Here is a 24480-nt window from a genome sequence, read left to right as displayed (position 1 = left end):
ACAAAAACCTAACCAAAAAAATAAGGAAAGTTTTCAACTATGTCTTTTAATCAAATGTGAATGATTCCAAGCATTAAATAATGTTTGAAAGACAAACTTTCTAGTTTAAACTGAAGTAAATAGTTCTGATTTTGAGCCAGGTACTTACTGAAGCCAAGGAAGTTTTCTTGATTATTTCTTCTTCTGCTTCCTGTCTTCACTGTTTCTAAATTCCAAAAGTCAGTCATCCAGTAATTGAGTCCCAACAACCTTAATATTCAGTTTTACCATCCTTTTGAAATAGGTCTTTGCATACAGCAGGGGAAACTTAGTTTCTTACCAGTGGAATCTTCTCAGGAAAACTCTTACCACATAGCATTTCAAAATGGGGTTTATTGGGGTCACTTTTCTACATACAGCAAATTAAACCACTTAACTCCTGAAAAGGAGTGGAGAGGTTTCAAAGAAATATTTGAGAACATCTGCAAAAGACAGCTGGGACAATCATACAAATAAATGAAGAATACACCAATTCCATTTACATTATGAAGATGTTTTCCTTCAACTCATCCAAACATTTCACATTTGTGACATCATTTATTTCAGAGCATATTCTACGTTTGTAATATTTTTTAAATGTTACAATATTTACAAGACAGATGGCACAGAAAACTTGGTATTATAAATACTTGCTAGTAAAAATGGCAGATTACACACTTTTGTCTCTTTGAAGATCCTTGTACATTACTGAACATAACAAAGAGCCCCAATGGGGAAGGCACCTTTTCCTAAATGTTCTACTGTCATAGCTTGAGACCCTCAACATTATTCTTCAAGTTCAACAACTCCTTTTCCTGCCTTCTTTTCTCCAGTTTGAAGGCTAATTTGTTAGCTTTCTTCTCCACTCTCCGTTCCTGTATAAGAATACATTAGTGTTATTCAAATCTTCAAACAAACGCAAACTAATTTTACAAAAGAAAATCTCTATGACCACTGCACCCATAAGCTCTTTGTAAATCTTCCATTTGAGAAAAGTACTTCACCTTGCGTTCCTCTTTTATAGCCTGCTTTCTCGTTCTTTTATCTTCTTTGCTTTCGTTTTTAGATCGAGGTTGGGTTGACACCTTTGGCAGATCACTGCCATTAATCATCTGCATTCTTTCAACTTGCTTTGCTGTGAGTCCTTTCTTAGGTAAGACATTGAGAGGTATTCCTGTTTTAGAAGATATTTGGATTTGTTTGGGCTGAAATAAAAACAAAAATCATACTAAGGTCATTTCCCATTCCTATTAAAAAAGAGCTCACACACACACACAGCTCACTAATGACATATCATGTGTTGCTCTTCCCAATAGTGTTTCCAGCCACAAAAGGATACAGCTACCGTGAAAAAATGACTCGTCCACTGTTTTCTGCATTGCATACTTCAAGTAGCTCAGGACACCAGGACTTACCTTTGGTTGATACTTGATAATTTGCGGATGGTTATATAAATTGGAGTATGTACCTTTAAAAAAAACCAAATAAACACGTATCAATAAGAACACTTTCAATTCAGAAAACATTACTGAGTTCCTACTATCTTCCCAACTTTGATCTTTTCATACTTTAATGACGTCTCTGTTATTATAGCGTAGGGGCCAAAATGGCAGAGTCTCTCTTATTATAGATGTTTTGAAATTTTTTGCAACTTAGTAATAGGAATGTTACTTTTTCTAAATCATTTTCACAGAAAACATACTTTTTCAAAATACTGATGTATTCAATACTTTAAAATCACTACCATACTTTTATCAGTAAAAAGGACACCAAAATACTTACTACAAATAGATTCACAATCCCACTTCTCTTTAGCTTCTTCAAGAACTACAGTAACAATCTCTTCCTCCTCAGACCCATCCAGTTCATTCATTAGCAGGTCCTGATCCTCAAAGGGTTCCAGAGTATTCAGTTTTACACAACTTTTGATTGAGTTTTTGAAAAAGGCAGCAAAAGAGGGAAAAACAAAACACCACCCATTATTATTCTGTATGTTACTAAAACCGGTATGGATGTTTGACGAGCTATGGAAACAACAGTATTTCAAATTTGTGTGTGTGTACCTTTATTTTGAAAGACAGACAGAGTGAGAGCGGGGAAGGGGCAGAGAGAGGGGAAGATAGGCTCTGAAGCAGGCTCCAGGCTCTGAGCTGTCAACAGAGAGGTCTACGCAGGGCTCGAACACACAAACTGTGAGATCATGACCTGAGCCGAAGTTGGACGTCCAACCGACTGAGCCACCCAGGCGCCCCAGAAACAACAGCATTTCAAAAAAATCCCAGCTCTCCCCAGCCCCAACGTTCATTCCGCTGAGAGAAAAGAGATCTCTGCAAGGTTACAATAAACAAGATGGCAGCTTTCCTAAAACATGGTCTTCTTAAAGCCTCGAAAAGTTACTACCCAATCTGTCTCTCCAAAGTGATCAAACAATTCACTCAATATATGTAGCCCTTGTTCCACTGTAGGATCTGCAAGTGATAGTGATCACGGAATAGGAGACCCTTCCAGCAGACGTAAACACTTCATTAGTTTCTCGCAGAAAAATCACCTCAATATGGATGCTGATTTGCCAAATATTTGGCCATAAAGTTATACTAATATGGCTGGAGAGACAAATTCTTATTTTTCTATGAGCCACAAAAATCAACTTCTCAGAATGCCTGGCATTTCAGAAAGATGAGAAGAAGAGCATATATAATCAGAAGTCAGAATTCTTCAGCCAAGGAGGCTAAAAGCACCACCTTATTCTCCAAGTGGAATGTGATCTTGCACCTCCCCACTCTAACCCTCAAGCCCTTCAATTGTTGACTCTCAGGTCAGAGCCATAAAGAAAGTGGTTCTCAGTATGTTCCCACCCAAAGTTACAGTCAGCTTCTGAACCTCAATATCAAAATGTGAGTCAACACTGAAGGAAACATACCATTTTCTCAATATAGATTCTGACTGGGTGATTTTCTAGATTCAGATGTTGAACTAAAAACTTTATTTGAAAATGAAAGAAAGAAAAGTCACCCTGCTTGTCATGCCTCCGAGCTCCATACCAACTTCAGGTACGAAGTCTCCTCGTTCATTAACACTTTCTCTCAATAAAATAATCCTATCAAGTAAAGCTCTCAGAATGTTCTTTTGACATGGGCAGTGTTCCCCGTAACCAAGATGCTCCTTTCATTCTTGTATCCTCTCAACTATGGACTTAGAACTCTGGTCCTCTGGTACGCAATATCTAATCATCACCCTTCCTCCTATAAAAAAGAGAAATAAAGACAGAAAGAATCCTTACCTACTCACTTTCTAGAGAAATTCAGCTTTATTGAATCCAATAGATTTCCTCAACTTGAAAATAATGTTTTCAGAAATCTAAAGACCATCTCTCTCAAGGATCTGACACTTGCAAAACAATTATACTTTGTTTTTCATCTTTTATCTCTGCTATGGTTTTTAAAAACCTTTTGGAACTAAGAGCTAGAAAATACTACTTTGTCTTGAACTGAGTCTACCCTCCATTTGAGACAATAAACACTATTTTAATGATGGATAGAAATGCATTAAGAAAACATGCAGAAAAATGAAAGTGAAAAAAAAGTAAGTGAACAAGGAAAAGGCACGTACTTCTCTGCCTTCTCTTTATAGTAGTCATTCAAGACTTCCTCTAAGCGATTGCTGTCTACTTGAATGGAACCTTCCAATTCAGCATTATCCAGAGCTCCAATTTCATCATCGTCATACTGCTCATAAAACTTGTATATAAAGAGAAAAGATACCATGAAAAAAAATGTTTTAAAACTATAGCGTTTAAAATGTTACTTTTTTTTTTTTTTTTAAGTTTTTTTAAAGGTAATCTCTACACCCAAGGTGGGACTTGAACTTGCAACCCTGAGATCATGAGTTGCAGGCTCCACCAACTCAGTCAGCTAAGCACCCTGGTTTTTACATTAATTTCCTTTCTACACAATTACTTAAGCACTACCATGAGATCACAAGCACCATTACAATGGTATGTGGAAGACATTCTACCCAGTACTTTAAGACTTACACTTAGATGGAAAATAGGCTGCCATTTAATGAAAGTGAAAGATGATCATTCTGTCCAGCTTAGAGAACAATGCTAGGTAGAAATCTTTACCTCAGATTCTACAGATTATGCAGTGATTATGCAGACTTTAAGGGGGCTTAGTTACAAATTTCATTCTTGTTTAGATGTTTACTGTATTATTCAAACTCTGTTAAGAGTAAATGGGATGATGTGAATCCTGAAGAGTGAGGTTATTTGTAGTAACAGTTCACCTACTGGTACTTAGTGAAAAGGTAGCAAAATTAGAACCTTTAAGATTCACTCTAAAGGAAACCAACCATCCACCCATTCATCATTTGCTGAACAGTCTGAATTCCTACCATATGCCAGATACCACATTAGACTTGGGGCTGTATCAGTGAGCAAACATACACAAAAAAACAGAAAAGTAATAGAATTTTGTTTATGCTCAGGCCAATGCTTGAGGAAAACAGCATAATCTTGGGGATTGGAGTCAGACTCTCATTATCAAAATATCAAACCTCTCTAAGGAAAGTCAGGAAGTTCTATCAGCTGTCTCAGATCTATATGCATTCTTTCCAGAATTAAAACTAGGATGGTTTTGTGATCTGTTTTAATAAGACAGGCGATTTCTAACGTTGAAAGTTTTGGCTTTGAGTTCCGATGTCATAAGAAATTTACCAGGAACCAGTATCAAAAGGTTCCTTATCTGGGGACCTTACCTTCTCAAATCTCTCATCATGAAGAGTCAGCTGTTCATTTCTTCTCATGACTGAGGATGTTATAGAATACTCAGTAAAGCGACTTTTAGTTTCCTCTTCCCAGAACAAATGATTTTCTACAGCCCCAGGAGGTTTTCCAGGGACAGACATGGCCTCATCTGATGAGCCCGCAGAGCCATAGTTATCGTCATCTCTACCTCTTTCCTTCTCATCATCCACATCTTCCCACTCACTGTCATCTTCAGCCTCAGATTTCCTAAAGTCAGAGTCATAAATTAACTGTCAAAACAACTTGAGAAACAACAGAACCAAATGACTTTACACAAGTAAAATTTGAGGGTATTTCAGGGAGGATTCCTGTTTAAGGCAGGAACAGCTGTGCTGCCTGACCTGTCTGGTATGGCTGGAAAAGTAATGAACCAGCCATCAGGCAACTTGGGACTTTAGCCCCACCTATCGTCAATTTGTAAAGACCTCAAGTCTCACATTTTCTGCTCTAAAATACAAAAGCCTCACACTAAATGTTCTCAAAGGTCTCTTGCAGTTTTAACATTCTATAGATACCACCCTACAGAAGAACCAACAGTCAGTTCATTCCCAATTTGAAAGAAACAACACGTACTGTATATCCATTCCATCTTCCTCTGTTGGCTTATTGGCCTGAAGAATAAAATCATCTTCCAGCAGATTGTCTGGATTATCAAAGTCAAAATCATCATCAAGAGCCGCAACGATGTCAGGATCAAAATCCAGTCGAGGTCCTAGAAGGAAAACAAAAACTGAGCACGAATTCCCAAGAAAACAGCATTCCTTTCTGTAACATAATCTGAGTACCTCTTCTATGCCACATTCTACCTATCAATGTATTGAGGATTAAAAAAATGATTAAAAACTTTAAGTTCAGGGGCACCTGGGTGGCTCAGTTGGTTAAGCATCCAACTTCAGCTCAGGTCATGATCTCCCAGTTCGTGGGTTAGAGCCCCGCGTCAGGCTCTGCGCCGGCAGCTCAGAGCCTGAAGCCTGCTTCAGATTCTGTGTCTCTCTCTCTCTCTGCCCCTCCCCCACTCATGCTGTCTCTCAAAAATAAATAAACATTGAAAAAAATAAAAAAAAAATTAAAAATTAAAAAAAACTTTTAGTCTAGTGTGGAACAGACATAGAGAGGGTTGAATGGGAGGAGATGGGGAAAAAATACCTCTGGCTTCAGTACTCAAATCATAAAACCTCTTGCGTTACAGACTATATTAAACTTCGTCTACTTATAAAATTCACAGCATACACCTGCAGTTAGAATCAGATTTTAAATTCACCTGTAAGAAGTAACTCAAATTGGGACATCTGGGTGGCTAGTGGGTTAAATGTCTGACTGGATTTCAGCTCAGGTGGTGATCTCACAGTTTGTGGGTTGGAGTCCCACATCGGGCTATGCGCTGACAGCATGGAGCCTTCTTGGGATTCTCTCATTCTATCTCTCCCTCTCCCTCCCTCCCTCCCTCCCTGGTGCATGTGTGCTTGCTCTCTCTCTCTTAAGATAAATAAGCTTAAAAAAAAGTAAGTCTAAGTATGTGTGGCCTGTTAAACTTCTAGCCTAGGAGAGTTTCATAAATCCTGTTTCTTCAGCTATGGTCTTCTGTGTGTAAAAATAGAGTCTATGAAAAACCTCAAGTTCAAACTTGTAAACTGACATGGCTTCCATTCCAACCCCCCCTCATAACATGGCCCCTGCTGGACTCTCCAGCCTCATTTCATACTAATTCTTGCCTCATTCTAGGCATGCTAAAATATGGTTTCCTGTATTCATGTTCTCTCAATTTTGCACATGCAGCTTCCTGTTTAGAATATCCTCTCCTTCCCACCCCCCTCCTCATCCACCTGCCTAACTTCTACTTAAGAAATAACAGACACCATTTTCTCCAGGACAACTTGCCCACTATTACCTAAACCATTTATTCACTTGCACAATTAACTGTAATTTCTTCTTTATTATCCATCTTTCCCAACTCATAATAAATTCCCTGAAGTCAGATATCATGCTTTATTCTGGTTTAAGCCCAGAGCCCATCATATAGTGGTAACTCAAAAATCTGTGGAATGAACGAATGAATGCTACAAGGCAAATATTAATAATTAAGACAATTCAAGAGAAAATACCAAACATCACTTCTGTTTGTTCTAAAATACAATGTTGATAGTAAAAATAAATAAAACAACTTTTCAGTGTATCTGCAACACGTGGTAAAATGGACCTCCATAAAATACACTCTTGGGAGAAATTCTGAAAGCAGATTTAGTCTATCATAAGTATGTTTGGGGGGTTTGTTTTGTTTTTTAGAGAGAGGGAGAGTGCATGAGCAGGGGGGAGAGGGAGGGAGAATGAATCTCAGGCAGGTTCCATGCTCAATCCCACAACCCTAGGATCATGACCTTAGTCGAAATCAAGAGTCGGATGCTCACCCAACTAAGCCACCCAAGCGTCCCCAAGTCTATATACATGTTAAGGCTAACCGAACATCATCGTTTCCACTGCAAGAGGCTAGGTCCAGGTTAAAACTCCCCTACTGGATCTCCAAAAACAGTTTTCTTACTTTCCTCTCCAAAAAGGAACTTCAAAGACTAAGAATTTGATGGCAATGAAAAAGTATCCTGTTCACTCATCCTTTCCTAATGACCGCTAATCTGAATTTACACACATCTCAAATTGTTTCATCACTTTATCAGAGACAGAAAAACTATCATTACTATGCTTTGTTTGTAAAACACAGATCAAATCACTTGAAAAGTTCAAGAAATCAAGCACACCTGAAACAGGAGCAGCTTTATTCAACAATCCAACATCTTCCTCAAACTCTGATGCAAATACTGATGAAGGCAACTGAATTCCCGTGGTCTTGAAAGAGAAATTACACAATGGTTAGATTCAGAAATACTTCTGAACCGGGTTGAAGTGTCCTCCCCCCACCCCAAATTCTTGCCCACCCAATAGCTCAGAATGTGACCTCATTTGGAAATAGGATCCTTGCAGATGTAATTAGTTAAGATGAGGTGACAGGAGATTATGGTGGGCCCTAATTAATTTATCAAGACTGGTGTGTCCCTGTAAGAAGGCCATGTGAAGACACGAAGCCACAGGGGAGAATGCCATGGGAAGATTCAAGTGGACTGGAGCAATGGGTCTACGAAAGCCAAGGAACACCAAGGACTGCTGGTAACCACCAAGAGCGAGGAGATAGGTGTGGACAGCGTTCTTGCCCTGAGCCCCCACAACGCAAGCAATGCTGCTGAAAGGTTACTTTTGGACTTCTGACTTCCAGAGCTGTGACAGATTACATTTCCGTTGTTTTAAGCCACCCAGTGGTAATGTGTGGTAATTTGCTATGGCAGTCCCAGGAAAATTAATACAACTATATCCTGCATTCTCTCCCACTTATGCTCCAGTTAAATATCTTAAACATGTATATTCCATCAGCTGAAGCAACAAGCAGCTTCAAAGCAATACTTCAAAGTGTTCTCCAGTATTATTCCATTTAATGCTCTTGAGATATCAGCATGTTTTAGTCAACAAAAGCTAAGAAAGATCAAATGCCATGCCTGCCTCAAAGTGCTCGTTAAGTGAAGTTCTGGGATTCAAATCCAGATTTTGCAATGCCACTGTCCTCGTCTCAAAATTTAATCTTTTCCCTCTTGAACTGAGATAACATGCCAATTTCTGGTTAATAGCAGAGCATTTCCCTGAACTGGGTATCTTAAATCCTGGGATGGTCATAAATCATCTCTCCATCCCTAGAACCCTTTGAACTCTCTTGTATAAAGTGATTTCACATCAGTCTTTCAGGCACCATCTTGCTCATGGCTAACCAAGATGTAGATTACTACCACCACTGCTTAGCTAGTCCACACCTAATCCAACCTTCACATCACTTCCGGATTAACACTCCTGTAATATTTTATAAAGTGACCTTCTCAAACTTGTAATGGGTTTTGATTTTTCACTCCTGATTTTCAGGGTCTGTAAAATCCAGGCCTATTCTACGTATCCAAATTACTGTTACTCAGTACCTCTGGTAAGATGACCGCCACGTAACTCAGGTCCAGTTCCTCACATCATGGGATAATTCAAAGTAATTCATGGAGCACACATGTCACACACTGATCCAACTACTACCTATGCCCCTTCTAACTGGAATGTTTCCTTCCTCTCTTCAATACGACCCACCCTTTAGTGTCCAGCTCAGTTTCTCCCTCCTCCATGAAGGCCTTCTTGATCACTTTCCCAGAACTTTCCTTTGGGCGAAATCTTTTTCATTCTTCATACCACACAAATACCTCCACTTACACTCGCACATATAACTGACTGGTCCTTATGCTCTGTTTGATCTTTTTTCAATCAAATAGTTACCAATGTGAGGGGCACCACATGTTATCTGTCTCATGTACCTCATCACCCACCATATCCTCAGTCTAGTAGCAGGCAGATAGCTGAGATGTTGGTTCTCGCTGGCTCATGGAGCATGTGGAACCGGAAACCTCTGAGGAGCATGAGTAAAAGCTATGGAGTAGTGCACGCCAAGCAAACTTAGCTTCCAAAAGGCACTTCTTGGTGGCATAAAGTATAGGAAAAGATCTGGTTTCTGCTACAGAGTTCTTTTTTTAAAGAAAAAACAGCTTTACTGGGATAGGATTAACATATGATACAATTCAGCCACTTCAAGTGCACAATTTAATGACTTTTGATAAATTACTTTTTAAAAATTATAAAATATGTATGTAGTTTTGTTTTGTTTGTAAGATATTCTGATTATCTATTCTTGGAAGTTGGGATTAAAAAAAGGATCAGGGGCACCTGGGTGGCTCAGTCCGTTAAGCCTCCAACTTCAGCTCAGGTCATGATCTTGCTAGTCTAGGAGTTTGAGCCCCACGTCGGGATCTGTGTTGACAGCTCAGAGCCTGGATCCTGCTTCAGATTCTTTGTCTCCTTCTCTTTGTGCCCCTCCCCCACTCACACTTTGTCTCTGAAAAATGAATAAACCTTAAAAAGATAAAAGGGAGGATCAGCTTGTGTTTAGTGAATTCACCTTTGGAGGTATTTTTCGAATTTTGAAAAACAGTCAAAGAATCACAATCACAGAGTTTAGGGATTACGTTCTTAAAAAAGAAAGGTGGAGGCACCTAGCTGGCTCAGTTGGTTAAGCGCATGACTCTTGATTTCGGCTCAGGTGATGATCTCAGTTTGTGATATTGAGCCTCTTGTCGGGCTCTGCACGGATACGGCACGGAGCCTGCTTAGGACTGTCTCTCTCTACCCCTCCCTGCTCATGCTCTCTCTCAAAATAAATAAACATTTTAAAAAATGTGTATGTTTTTTATTGGTTGCAGTAGTTGTGAACTCTGCTGAGTTTGCCCAGCTGCTTTCTACCACAGCAGGACCTCCTTTCCTTCATGTGACAATCGAGCTGCTCACACAGGACTACTTCTGTACTGCTTCATTTCCTGTTTCTAGGGTTTATTCAATATTTCTGGTTTACTCAACTTTGGCAGTTTGTTACAAAATACTTAAAATCAAAAAAGCACAAAGGACTCATCCATATTTTTGCATCATGCTACAGAAAACAGATGGCATTTTTGTTTTTAAATAGAATTCACTCACCCTTGTAAATATCACTGAAGCATCCATTTAAGAGCGTTATTCTCTTACAAAGCCAATTAGACAGTGATTACTTTTACCCAAAATTAACTGAGGATTAAAACTTAATCTTTCAAAAGCTAATTTTTTAAATTTTTTAACAATTTATTCATTTTTGAGAGACAGAGATAGAGCATGAGTGGGTGAGGGGCAGAGAGACACAGGATCAGAAGCAGGCTCTGGGCTCTGCAGCTGTCAACACAGAGCCCGACGTGGGGCTGAGACCCGTGAACCGCGAGATCATGACCCGAGCCAAAGCCCAACAGAGCCATCCAGGTGCCCCTTAAAAAGCTAATCTTTTAAAAGCCAATACAATTCAGCCAGAAAAATGTAAGAACTTTATTAAGACTTTTCTCCCTAAAATAAAGTTGAAGCAAGGGGCACCTGGGTAGCTCGGTCAGTTAAGCATCCAACTTTAGCTCTGGTCATGATCTCATAGTTCATGGATCTGAGTCCTTCATTGGGTTCTGTGCTGACAGCTCAGAGCCTGGAGCCTGCTTTGGATTCTGTGTCTCCCTCTCACTCTGTCTCCCAAAAATAAAGAAACGTTAAAAAAAAAAAAAAGATAAAGGTGAAGCACTACCAGACCCTCTTCCCTCCCTCACTGGGTCATGGAAGGAGGTGAGCCAATAAGATACCTACCCTACTCCTGATAGTAATATCACCTTGGGAAAGAAGCAGTACAGAAGCTGGTTCTGTTAGGACAGAGATGTGGGAGTGGGCTGTGGGACACAGCCCAGTGGGAGTGGGACAGGGCTGTGGAGTGGACTATGCAGCCTTACAAGAGAGCTACAACCTAGGGAGTGAACGAGAGCAGCTGCAGTTATTACCTTCCTTTGGGATGATACCCTGAAATGCAACCCCTTTGACTCTCCTTAAGCAACAAGCTAGAGACTGAAGGGGCTATGATCACACTTCACTGAGGAAAACAATACCTAGACCATGACAGGATTGAAGAATGAGAAGCAGGAGAAATTCGTGCCCTTTTTAACTCTTCTTTTTGTCAACAAACCCAATAAATAAATAGCTTTTTTTAAGTGTTAGATGATATAAAAGTTTCACAGGAAAATTTACTGTATACTAATACTAAATAAAAAGATAAAGTCATATGACACGAGTATCCCGAACATAAACAAGGAAACAGAACTTAAGTTGGTAGTACTAATTTCACAGAAATATGTGCTCTAGCTTATACTTTAAAGAAAAAATTAAAGTACACTGCATTTTTGTTGAGAAGAGTATCAGAAACTTCATTATGATATCTATTGCTTCTATTCTCTTCTGGTCAGCCTACAGCTTTTTACAACTGTTAAAGATCTGAACATTCCACAAAAATTAAGTTCCACCTTAGAAGACAGTTTATGACACTAAATAGTTAACGCATCGAATGTCAGCTCCTTTTCCTCTATTGGAAGGTGCTTTCTAACATGGCTACATCTACTAATGAAAGGTTCTAACCCCGTCAAAGGCTGCAACTTCCAACCGCTGCCACCAGAGAACAGGAAGCCTACTCTCTCCTATGCGCGCACACACATACATGATTTCAAGTGAGAGTGTGGCTTATTTTTGTGTTCAGATTGACACCATTTCTCGCCCTAGTTATCTTGATTTATAAATGGTGGTTTCTTCACTCGCTCCCACACATATTGATAAAAAGTCTTACTGAAATTTCTAAACTTCCTTCTTTTTCGTCTCTTCTGTTGGGTGCACTGAAGGCACTTGTGAGAACCAGCTCTGAGGGCCCAGATGGTTCCTTCAGGTGCTGCAGATAGTCATAGCCATCATCAAAGAACACACCGTACTTCCTCTGTTCTGCTCGCCGTTCTTCGTCATTTATCTAGGATAATAAACAAAATGGAATCAGCACCTCTTCCAAGCACAAACCACAGGAACCTTCCAGTGAACACAGCTTTCAGAATAGGAGGCAGGTGGCACACGAAAGATGTGGCTAATAAGAATGAGACAAAGAATTCTTGAAAACTCAGGAAAAACAGAGATTCTAAACCCAAGTGCTATATAAAAGTTAAATGGAATGAAAACAATTACTGCTTCTACTAGACATTTCTGTGCAACAATTCAAGCCAAGATAGAAAAAAAAGAAATAACAAGTGTTGGCGAGAATGTGGAGAAAAAGGAACATTCGTGCACTGTTGGTGGGAATATAAACTGGTGAAGTCACTGTGGAAAAGAGAATGGAGTTCCTCAAAAAATTAATTGGAATATCGTATAATCCAGTAATTCCACTACGATTTACTCAAAGAAAATGAAAACACTAATTTGAAAGAAATATATGGACTCCCATGTTGACTGCAGCATTATTTACAACAACCAAGATATGGAAACAACCCAAGTGTCCACTGACAGAGGAACGGATAAAGATGTAGTGTGGATATATACACACATACACACACAATGGAGTATTACTCTGCCATAAAAACAAAAACAGTGAGTTCTTGCCACTGCAACATGGACAGACCTAAAGAGTATTATGCTAAACGAAGTAAGTCAGAGAAAGACAAACATGTATGATTTTACTTATGTGTGGATTCTAAAAAAAGAAAAAAAAACAAGCAGAAGCAGATCCATAAATACAGAGAACAAAACTGATGACTGCTAAAGGGGAGGGTGGGGGGGATGGGCAAATGGGTGAAGGGGAACAGGAGATAGTCTTCCAGTTATAGAATGAGTTACGTGGTGGAAATAAAAGGTACGGCATAGGGAATATGGCCAATGGTACTATAATAGCATTGTTCAGTGACAGATGGTAACTATGCTTGTGGTGAGCACAGCTTAACGTACAGACTTGTCAAATCACTATGCCGTACACCTGAAAGTAATGTAACATTGTATGTCTAACTACAGTTCAATTAAAAAAATTCAGCCAGGGCACCTGGGTGGCTCAGTCAGTTAAGCGTCTGACTTTGGCTGAGGTCATGATCTCGCAGTTCATGAGTTCCAGCCCAGTGCTGGGCTCTGTGGTGACAGCTCAGAGCCTAAAGCCTGCTTTGGATTCTGTGTGTCCCTCTCTCTCTGCCCCTCCCGCACTGGCACTCTCTCTTTCTCAAAGATAAATAAAAAACGTTAAAACCTTTTTAATTTAAAACATTAAAAAATTTTTAATTTAAAAAATTAAAAAAAAAATTTTTTTTTAAATTCAGGCCAAGAAACACACACACACACACACACACACACACACACACACACACACAGAATTTTATGACGTAATTGGAGGGTTAAAAGACCAGAGGGTCCTGAAAAGTAAGTACAATTTCTTGTATTTATGTGCAAAAAAACCCTTCCCAACATACAACACAAGCAGGCTTTACTAAAAAGCTAGATACAGTCAATGTTCTCCAAGACTTCCTATCAAATTTACCAACACTTACACTCTGACAATCATCAAGTCAACTTTTTAAAGGTTTCCTGGCATTTTTAAAGCTAACTCATGAGAGAAGTGATGAGGTTATCATCACTCCAAAAGGGAGTCCGTGGTTTTGAAATGACAGGAAAGCAAAGATGTGCCCTAAATAATCATGCAGCACTGTAGCTAGTTTAGTAAATATCCACTGTTACTTTATAACATTTGCTCATTTAAACATCTCAAATAAAGATGCTTTATCCTCTCAATCAAATACCCAAGACGTAAAAATCAGCACATTTACTGAAAATTAAGTCACAGATTTTGTTTCCCAGAAGATCACAGTTGTCTGAGAATAGCAGCTGGCTAACTCTTTAAAAACTGACAGTCCGCCCGCAAACTTATTGGCTATACAACAGGACCTACTTTCTGTGTGGGCAATAGAACCCTCTGGGGTGCAGTCTCATCCGCGGCTAAAGGATCTCGCTGGCTCCGGTGGACCAGGTGAAAAGATACAGCTTTCTTCTTCTCTATAAAAGGCTTCTTCTTCCTGTGAGGCTTCAAAGGAACGGAATCAGAATAAGCCGTTGAAAAAGAATAAAAAAGACGACAGTCCACATAGGCACCTTCAGGAAGTTACATAAAGGGTCAACAGATTTTTAAAACTCACATTTCTGTGGTAAGCAACATCAACAATGTTGGAGAAAATCTGTACTTACCTTCCTTCGATAAACATTTGATGGCACTTTGTGCCAAACCTTGTTATGGGTTCTGGGGATACAGCAATGAGACAGTCACAGTCCCTACTCTTATCAAGCAAACCATAAGTAAAAAAAGATTTCAAGTAAAGAAAATAAAACAATAACTTACAAATGACTAACAGTTACTTTAGACTGGGTGCTCAGAGAAGGTCCCCGACAGGTGGAACCAGAATGACAAGGAGGAGCCTGCCACAGAAAATCTGGGGAAGACCATTTCCAGCAAGTTATGCACCGCGTACCAACTATTAAGTGAAACCAGGACTGCACAACTACAGTAAGATTCATCATTTCTACACTCTTATTACCCTACCCAACTCTGACTTCCTAAACTGAGAAAGCATCATCCCAGTTGAGTAAGCCATCTTGCTTCGGGCCCAAACTTAGACTCTCCCACAAGTTGCCTATGCCGAGAACACCCGATGAGCAGACAACTGGCATTCCAACGTCTGGAGAAACCAGCCAACTCGCCCTCCCAACTGCAGAAAGCACAGGGTGATACGTTTGTGTTTTGCGTTCACAGGCTTTTTAGGCCCCTTGGGATAAATGGGAAGCCATTCTCTTCTTTCCACTCCCCGGGGAGGCCTGGCCGTGGGAGAAGCACTCTAAACTGCAAAGGATGCCCACGGTGGTGAGGGTGACCCACACGGGGCACAGGGCCGCCAAGCCGCCTCCCCACACCTTTGGGCCAGCCCTCCCAAACCCTGGCCGCAGTAGCCACTGGCACCAGAGGAAGCCGCCTGGCGTCTGGAAAACCAGAGCGCCCCGTCCCCGAGACAACGAGGCGTGCTCACCATGTTGCAGCTGCGCGGCGCTCACTCCAGAGAAGAGTGACGACGGCACGCTGCCAGCCACGGGAAAATGACTATTACCAAAACGCCAGCAAAGCCCGAATCCCAGCTGCGTCTTTAGGCCTCTCCACACGTGCAACCCCGGAACCCATACAGGAAGTTAAGCGCAGACGGTGGAAATGGGCCAATCGCCGAAGAGCTGAAGCCGTCGCGGCCGGAAGTTACCCATAGCTAGCTCCGTCGCAACGATCGCGAGAAGCTATTGGGAGGTGGAGCTATTTTCTCCCTTGGGGGCGGGGCTTTTCCGGCCAAAATTAAGTAAGCTAGGAAAGGGAGTGTTGGGCGCTTTTGTGGCGGTGAGGCGCGAAAGAGGGGTTGCTGTTTCTAGAGGAACTTGCTTTTGTAGCGCCCTCTGCCGAGAATAGAGGCAGGCAACGTATCTAGCATCCCCATTGACCGTTGTATTCCTGGCCTATTCTCACCCATAACACACACGCGCGCACACACACACACACACACACACACACACAGAAGGAAGGTGGCCACCCTCCCAGGTCACACACACACACACACACAAAAGGAAGGTGGCCACCCGCCGGGTCACCGAGGTTTCAGGTTCCATCTCCTCTGGGCCAGCGCGGAGTTGGTTGCCTTAGCAACGGAGGATCAGGGCCTCGCTATTCTAGGCTGCACCATGCTTAATCAGGTCTTTGTTCAAACATCCGGTGCACAAACCCCCGAGATTCTGTTGTAAGTAGAGGCATTTGAACTAAATAAATATGTCTGGAATCTCTGGTGTTTGCATACCTTATCTTATAAGAAGGAAACTAATGTTTATTTTCTTCCAAGTCGTTCCTCAAATGTTTTAACGTGGTTTAAGCAAATAGGCTATAATCACACCTTCTTAGGAAGATTTCAGGCAGGTGCCCGCGCGCGCTTCCAGCTTTTCCTGGGAAAAAGAAAGTGTTAATGCAGTCATCGTCTTAACCACCAAATCTTTCCTCAAATATGTGTTTCCCCTTTCCAATACCTGGCGTCTTTACAATGTCTGAGTTATCTTGGATTGTGTCTCTCTGTCTTACTATTACTATTACAAATGTTTATGGCATATTACTCTTTTATTACGATATAAATTATAGAAATAATTTAGATTAGGACCACAGAACTTGTCTTTGAATAATGCTTTGTAACAGATAGAATACCTAACACTTGTATGTGCCAGATGTTTGATATAGTTAAGCTCCATGTGCTGTTTTCATCTGTTTTATTTACTACTGTGCCTGTCTATTCTCAGGGCCTAGAATAGTGCCTGGCACATATACTCAATAAATAATCTGTTTAAATGAATTAATATGCTGGCACTTTGCCTCAACTATCTCATATCTTCCTTACCAAACACTTTGAGAGGCACTATCATTTTCATCATCTTACAAATACTAAAACTGAGGCACAGGAAATGTCCTACAGGTAGTAAATGGCAGAGTGGGGATTTAAACCTGAGTCTGACTAGACCTGACCACTTAACCATAACTGGCTGGTTTTTAAATTTTTGAGTAATATTCTGTTATTGTATACATTTACTGATGTAGTAATACACTAGGCACACTGTGCCACTCACTTTGTATTCATTATGTCATTTAATTCCCTTGATAAATCTGTAGTTAGATGACACTTAGCCAATCTTATAAAGCCTGAAGTTCAGAGCACTGAAGTGATTTGCCTAAGGTCACACAATAAATGGAAAAGTTAGATGCGTAGCCCATCTGGTCAAGAAGGCCACACCCTTAACCATGTGCTACATTACCACCATAAAGCAGGCAGCCAGCAAATTCTGTCCATTCTACTTTTTAAATAGCCAAAGATATCACCTCATTACCCCTCTTATCAAATTTATCATTTTTAGTACTCTGATCTGATCATGTCATTTTCCTGTGCAAAACCTTTCAATGTCTATGCCCTGGCCTCAGGATAAAGTCCAAACTCTTGCATAGCAGCTGAGAGTTTCTATCATCTGGCCTCTACCCATCAATTTAGTGTTGTGTCTCCTATTCCCCACACGTCACTCTATGACTCAGCCCTGTCAAACTGTTTGCAGTTCCCAAATGTACCTAAAACAGATGGACTTTCTTGTGCCCATCTGAAAATTTCTTTCTCTCGCCTTCCTGTTCAGTTAGCTTAGCCATTTCTGCCCCTAGGAAACTTATACTCTTCAAAACTAGGGCCCACCCTAAATGTTTTCACTGTACCCTGTGACTACTCAGTTACGCCAAATTATAAACCCGTACCATTCTCAAATGTCTTTAGACTCAAGTTGCAGAAACCCACTTGAGGGCAAGGATTTTTGTCTTACCTAATTTACTTCCCCCAGGGCATATAGCATAGTAAGGGCTCAATAAGAATTGCACTATTTAAAGCACTTTACATATATTTACTCCTTAAATTCTTAAGGAAGGATTTAAGAGATATACTATCATTATTCTCTTGTTATATACAGATTAAAGATTGAGGAACATAAAGTTAAGTGGACTTTTGCCCAAGAGCACAGAACCCTACATGATGAAGCCAGACTGTGAATTCAGGTGTAGCCGGAGAATTGCACCCTTAACCATTACAACATACCCTATTTCAAAAAGCCGACACATGGTGAGCTTGCTTGCATTAGAGCTATACTATATATATGTGAGCTTATTTAATATTTGTTTAATACAGTATCTAGAACAATGCATTCATTAAAATAGTATATATATACAAAACCTTGTCTTAACACAGAAAAAAATTTCCTATCACTAATAAATAACCACCTAGTCTCTTATTAGTATGCTCTACTAAATGGCATCCATTTCAAAATAATTAAACAGAATTTTATTTTTTTTTAATTTTTTAAAAATGTTTATTTTTGAAAGAGAGAGGGAGCACAAGTAGGAGAGGGGCAGAGAGAACGGGAGACACAGAAACCAAAGCAGGCTCCAGGCTCTGAGCCGTCAGCACGGAGCCTGACATGGGGCTCGAACTCACGAACCATGAGATCATGACCTGAGCTAAAGTTGGACCCTTAACCGACTGAGCCACCCAGGCACCCCAACAGAATTTTAATTAACTTAATTTTAATTTCTGGTTTAGTCTAGGCTTTGAAAAATTTTGTATTTTCTATGAGAAATGAACTTTCCCATTGAACCGTTTTTACTGTCTTAACACCATTTATATCACACTTAGCAGTGGTTCTCCGTCAGTGTTGCCCAAAGACCCCCAGCACCGGGAAACCAACGCACACAAAAAGTGGAGAAAACTTGCTTGAATACAGCAAACTAACTAGACAGTGATGCAGTAACTTTAGGAGTTATAAATTACGTGCTTGACAATATTAATAGAGCTAATGGAGATAGTTAATATATAAAAAGGGAAAGAGCATCAAGATCATGTACCAGAATGTCCACAGTAGCACTGTTTTTATTAGACATAATAACACAACTAAAATTCCACTAGTAAGGGATGAATTGAAAAAAATTAATAACCATAATCTCTTATGAAGCTGTTCTAAGGAAGAGGATGTGGACACTTATTCAGTCAGAAAAAGAGCGGGTGTAGAACGCCATGAAATAAAAAGCAGGTTGTAGAACACTATGCAAATGGCATTTATTGTTGTTAAAAATTATAAATAGAAAACATGTTACACAGAAATATCATAGTGCAAGCATTGAGAACTATCTGGTTGACTATGTACCAAACTCGCCATAGCGATTTTCCATCAGGAGCTGGGATTACAGGAACGTTAGAGGTCTATTTGACATATTTTTTCATTGTTTATAACCGTAAACAATGGAAAAAGACACAATAGTTTACATTATTTTATGTATTTTATTGTTTATATGTTTACAGTGAAGATTTGAAGTATTACGTTTGGTATCTAAAAAAAGTAAGGATAGTTAAAAACCAAAGTGGGGCACCTGGCTGGCTCAGCAGATAGAACATGTGACTCTTGATCTCTGGGTTGTGAGTTGGAGTCCCATGGTGGATATAGAGATTATTTAAAAATAAAATCTCTAAGGGGCGCTTGGGTGGCTCAGTCAAACAGTCTGACTCTTGATTTTGGCTCAGGTCATGATCTCACAGGTCGTAGGATCGAGCCCCGTGTTGGGCTCCATGCTGACAGCCAAAGCCTGCTTGGGATTCTCTCTTTCTCTGTCAAAAATAAATACACAGGGGCGCCTGGGTGGTTCAGTCAATTGGGCATCCGACTTCGGCTCAGGTCATGATTTCACAATTTGTGAGTTTAAGCCCCATGCTGGGCTCTGTGCTGACAGCTCAGAGCCTGGAGCCTGCTTCGGATTCTGTGTCTCCCTCTCTCTCTGACCCTCCCCTGCTTGTGCTCTGTCTCTCTCTCAAAAATAAATGATAAACATTAAAATAATAAACAAACATTAAAAAACAGAATCTTAAAAAAAAAAACCAAAATGAGACAGGTTAAATACTAATATAATCTTGTCCAATAAACATTGTTAAAGAATAATTTTTTAATGGGAAACCCATGACTCTCATACATATGCATAAAGTGAGGGCACCTTTGTGGCTCAGTCGGTTGAGCGTCCGACTTCGGCTCAGGTCACGATCTCACAGTTCATGGGTTCAGGTCCTGCGTCGGGCTCTGTGCTGACAGCTCAGAGCCTGGAGCCTACTTCACATTCTGTGTCTCTCTCTCTTTTTGACCCTCTCATACTCTTGTCTCTCTCTCAAAAATAAATAATTTTAAAAAATATATGCATAAAGTGAGCACATGTAAAGATTTTATTTAACACATTTTTAATGAGGGAAACAAGATGTTACAATTAGTTCAGAGGACAATTCAGAGAAACGTTTAAAGAGCAGGAATACTGAGAAGAATGTGCAAATGGAGACAAAACTGGCTTCTTTCCCAGTGACCTAGGGAAGACAGTTGAACTTCCACTGGGCAGAATTTATGTATGTGTCTGGAGCCAAGAATTATTCCACATTACCGTCAGCTTTCTACAACTTACAAAGTTGCGAAATAGCTCAAAGGCAAGGATAGGCGCAAAGTCCTCACAAAACCAGAAATGGAAGTGCGTGCTGCTCTGGAAATGCATCATCTTCCAGTGAAGCACAAATTAAATGACAGCTATAGTATGCTTGGTATACTCGCTGAAATTAGACTCTGGTTTGTTTCACTTTTATTGTGTAACTTGGGGTGGCGAGTGGGCTTCTGTTTTCTCACCTGAACGTAAAACGGGAAGGATAATATTATTAATACTTACCTTATAGGAATCGTTGTTGGATTAAATGAGAAAACACGTTTTCTGGGGCCTGTGCCTGGCCTGTGCTCAGCACTCAGCGAAGGTTAGCATTGTCCTCTTCCAGGTTAGTGTAAGTTACTCACCTAACTTCATGATAGCCTCAGGATGGCCGTGTCCTGAAATCAGGGCCCCCAGCACCTGGGATTTGTCCGGGAACATGTGCTTTGTTTCAAATCGGATTCACATCATGGGAATCTCCCAGCTTGCCTTTTAACCCAACTTGTCAGCTTCCCTGGGTTCTAATCCTTTTGATTTCTCTCAAGTCCCAGTACCTTTCAGGTCCTTTATATTACATACTTAGATTATTTTGCTAGCTTGTATCCCCAGTAATTGTATATTTTTAAAAATCCTTTTTAACAGCACAAACTCCTAATATTTCTTGGCTTTATGTTTACTGACTCCTGTTCCTTGAGCTGAAAGTACATACATTTCATTGGTGAATACCCTTTGGAAATATTAATCCTTTTTTTTTTTTTTTCTGTGCCTTTCTAATTATAACATGAATTTTGAGTTTTCTTTGGTATGATTCAGTTATGCTCATTCTAGCTTTGGGCTATTAAAAGCTCACAAATCATTAGTCTCCTTTAAGTGCCTACGACACTATTGAGACAGGTGACAAACTTTGAAAAAATATGGGGTACTTACATCATCCATGAGTTCAACTTATGAATTTAACTGTATGTTTTCAGCAAATGAGAAAGAAATAAGATTACCATCATTACTATTGAGTGATTCTCCCTGCCTTCCATCAATGAACTCATACTGGGAATGTGGGTGAGACACTGACCATTATTTCCTCGATTACTATATTCCCTGTGCTTATGGTATGAGCATCTCATTGTGCTGAGTGTAATTCTTATGCTTAAAGGCAAGGTTTGTTTGTTTTTTTCAGGTAAGGTTTGCTTGTTTTTTCTTTTTCTTTCTTTTTTTTTTTTTTTTAACACAAGGTAGTACTTAAATGTAAACTAACTTCCTCATCTGTGGCTGACTTACAGAACCAGCCACATATTTCACTATTGAAGTAAAAATAGTCTGTGCGAACCTATTGAAATATATGTACGCTCATTGTATTTGAGACAATATATTTTCAAATATAATTTGCTTTACAACTTAACCCTGTACATAAAACACTACTCCATTTTACTTAAAATTAAGCTAACCAGTAAAAACCCAGTTAAAATTAAAAATACATATATTCTCCAAAGCACTCAGATGATGTGTAAATGAAATGGTTTTATGGTCTTGGAGACAAAGTCTGGTGAAGAAAAAATAGTTCATTGAATTTCATTGTACTAATTTATTTAGTCTTCAGCTACATTATCTTTAGGGAGGTGTATTCATTTCCAGAGTTTCTGTTACATGTGCTAATATTCTCAACTTCCTCTATGTAGGCCAGACCTTCTTCCTGACGTTTAGACTCATATATCCACTTGAATACTTACTTCTACCCACATGTGGGTGTCTCAACAGACAGACAATCCAAATTGAATTTCACGTCCAAAATTAAATGCCTCACCTCTCCATACCTCCTCCACTCTCCTGGCCTGGCTCTCTGTCCCCACACTCCCCACTCACACAACCTTACCTTTGCTGCCTTCTATTTCAGCACATGGCATCACCATCATCCACCAAGTTGCCCGAACGGAAAACATAGGTATAGTCTTTACTTTTCCATATCCCTCATTTACCACAGGCAACAATCACTTTTACCCTTCAGCTGTCCCTTGAATTTATGTCTCTCTCTTCATTCCCTTAGTTAAAACCTTGGTTGAGGCCACCATAATCTTCCAGTCAGATTATGGCAACAGTAATGGTCTTCATGCTTCCAACATTGCCTCCTCCAATCCAGTCTTGTCATTATAGCCAGCGTAATTAGGGCAAATCTGAGGGTGTTGCCCCTGAGCTTAAAATTCTTTGTTTTAAGAATAAATTTCAAACTCTTTTAGAAAGGTTAGAAGGACCTTCAAAATTTAGCCATTGTTAAGCTCTTTAGTCTTCCATCCCTTTATTTTTGAGAGAGAGAAACAGACAGACAGAGTATGAGGGGCAGAGAGACAGGGAGACATAGAATCCAAAGCAGGCTCCAGGCTCCGAGCTGTCAGCACAGAGCCCAACACAGGGATCGAACCCATGAACCGTGAGATCATCACCAGAGCCAGAAGTCAGATGCTTAAAAGACTGAGCCACCCAGGAGCCCCTGGTGTTGAACACTTTAAAGAAACTACAATGCAATAGCTGGAGAAGACATTTGAGCCCTTCCTAGAAGGATGGGTGGATGTTAATAAACAGGAGACAATTCTAGCTCGAGGGAATGGCAATTAAGCAAAGTTGTGATGTTGGAAGAATGCATGATGTATTTATTTGGAAAACAACGAGTTTCATTCACTTAGGCCCGAGTGAGGAATAAAATAATAATCTGGAACTGTGGTCTATGGTGAAACCACAGAAGATGTTGAGGGCTAGCTTGAAGCACCTGGGAGGTATTCAGTAGGCAGAGGGGACTCACTGGAAAGTTCTAAGAAGGAATTATATGAGGCCTATCCTTTAGGAAGAATAATGTGGTAGCAGGATTAAGAACGGATTGGTTGGGGAAGACTCAGGCAAAGACCAAGATTTCAGAGGTAATCAAGGGGCTGAACGTAAAGAGGTAACAGATTTAAATTGACAATGGAGAAGATGACTTATAACTTAAGGTTGAGCTGCTGAGTATGCCTACTTGATAATTAGGGGCAAATTCTTCCAAATGTTGAGTGCTTCCTATTTCAGAGTGACCTGGGCCAGCTGAGGTCAAAAGTCCATCGGGAACAAATCCTTGAGTTAACAAGCATTGAAATGCAAGTTCTCTCCACCTTAGGATATTTTTCTAATTGTGAAAGTTATCTACAGCTTTTCTCCTTAAAACCCTAGAAATGGTCCCTGTTTTGGCAAAAGAGCAAAAAAGCCTTCACACAAATTTTAGGTTCTTAGCCTTTCTCTAGAGTTTCATGTGTTCTACTCTTAGTGACCACCTGTTAAAGGGCAGAGTTCAAAAGCCATAAAATGAGCAAGGACTTGGCTTCCATGTGGACAGCAGCATAGTGACAGCCACTCCATACAGAGTTGGAGTCCAGCAAAGAGACAATCACAATAAATCTGATGCCATCACGGTGTTACATAAAATGAAAAAAAAATTATCTATTTCTTACCTCTACTGGGTTTTAGAAATTAATGCTTCAATGTAGACCCTAGTTTAGTGTGAGCAAAAATGGGAAGTACTTGTTGAACTATTATACTTACCTTGGGGATGTATAGCTAAGTTTTAATAGCATACTTAGGGACAGTTTCTCAAACCTACTTTACAAATTTTTAGTCCCAGGGCGCCTGGGTGGCTCAGTCGGTTGAGCATCCGACTTCAGCTCGGGTCATGATCTCACTGTTTGTGAGTTTGAGCCCCACATCGGGCTCTGTGCTGACAGCTCAGAGCCTGGAGCCTGCTTTGGATTCTGTGTCTCCCTCTCTCTGTGCCCCTTCCTCACTCATGGCTGTCTCTCTCAAAAACAAACATTAAAAAAAAATTTTAAAGAATCTTTTTAGTCCCAGTCTTCTCTTATATATCTTCTATCTAGGATAATGATACACAAATTGCTTGTCAACTTTCCTCTCATACCTTTGCCCTTATCCCAGAGTTGAGGGAGGCTAAGTTACAATCTGTAACCACTGTTGAAAAAGTGATAAATATATTCCAATTCCTTTTTTGGCCAAAATATGCTGCCAACCTCTCTTTGCTTATAATACATTAAATAGTAAGCATAATGAGGAAGTTTGTTTATTTTCT

The 24480-nt window shown here is 40.0% G+C and overlaps 1 protein-coding gene across 1 annotated transcript; it reads right to left on the bottom strand.

Annotated features, from left to right (window-relative positions):
- Positions 1–352: 352 nt before the first annotated feature.
- On the bottom strand, positions 353–15537 carry LTV1 (LTV1 ribosome biogenesis factor). The gene is made up of 11 exons (XM_060614433.3): positions 15364–15537; positions 14238–14369; positions 12117–12290; positions 7573–7660; positions 5396–5534; positions 4774–5029; positions 3628–3755; positions 1801–1940; positions 1434–1486; positions 1023–1223; positions 353–893 (listed from the first exon to the last, which is right to left on the bottom strand). Exons 1-11 carry the CDS (start codon positions 15364–15366, stop codon positions 783–785), a joined length of 1425 nt encoding a protein of 474 aa, XP_060470416.1. The 5' UTR covers positions 15367–15537; the 3' UTR covers positions 353–782.
- Positions 15538–24480: the final 8943 nt, after the last annotated feature.

Source organism: Panthera onca, chromosome B2 (assembly GCF_046562875.1).
Source record: "Panthera onca isolate mPanOnc1 chromosome B2, mPanOnc1 haplotype 2, whole genome shotgun sequence".
Classification (NCBI taxonomy): Eukaryota; Metazoa; Chordata; class Mammalia; order Carnivora; family Felidae; genus Panthera; species Panthera onca.
This window is presented reverse-complemented; position numbering and strand designations above follow the sequence as displayed.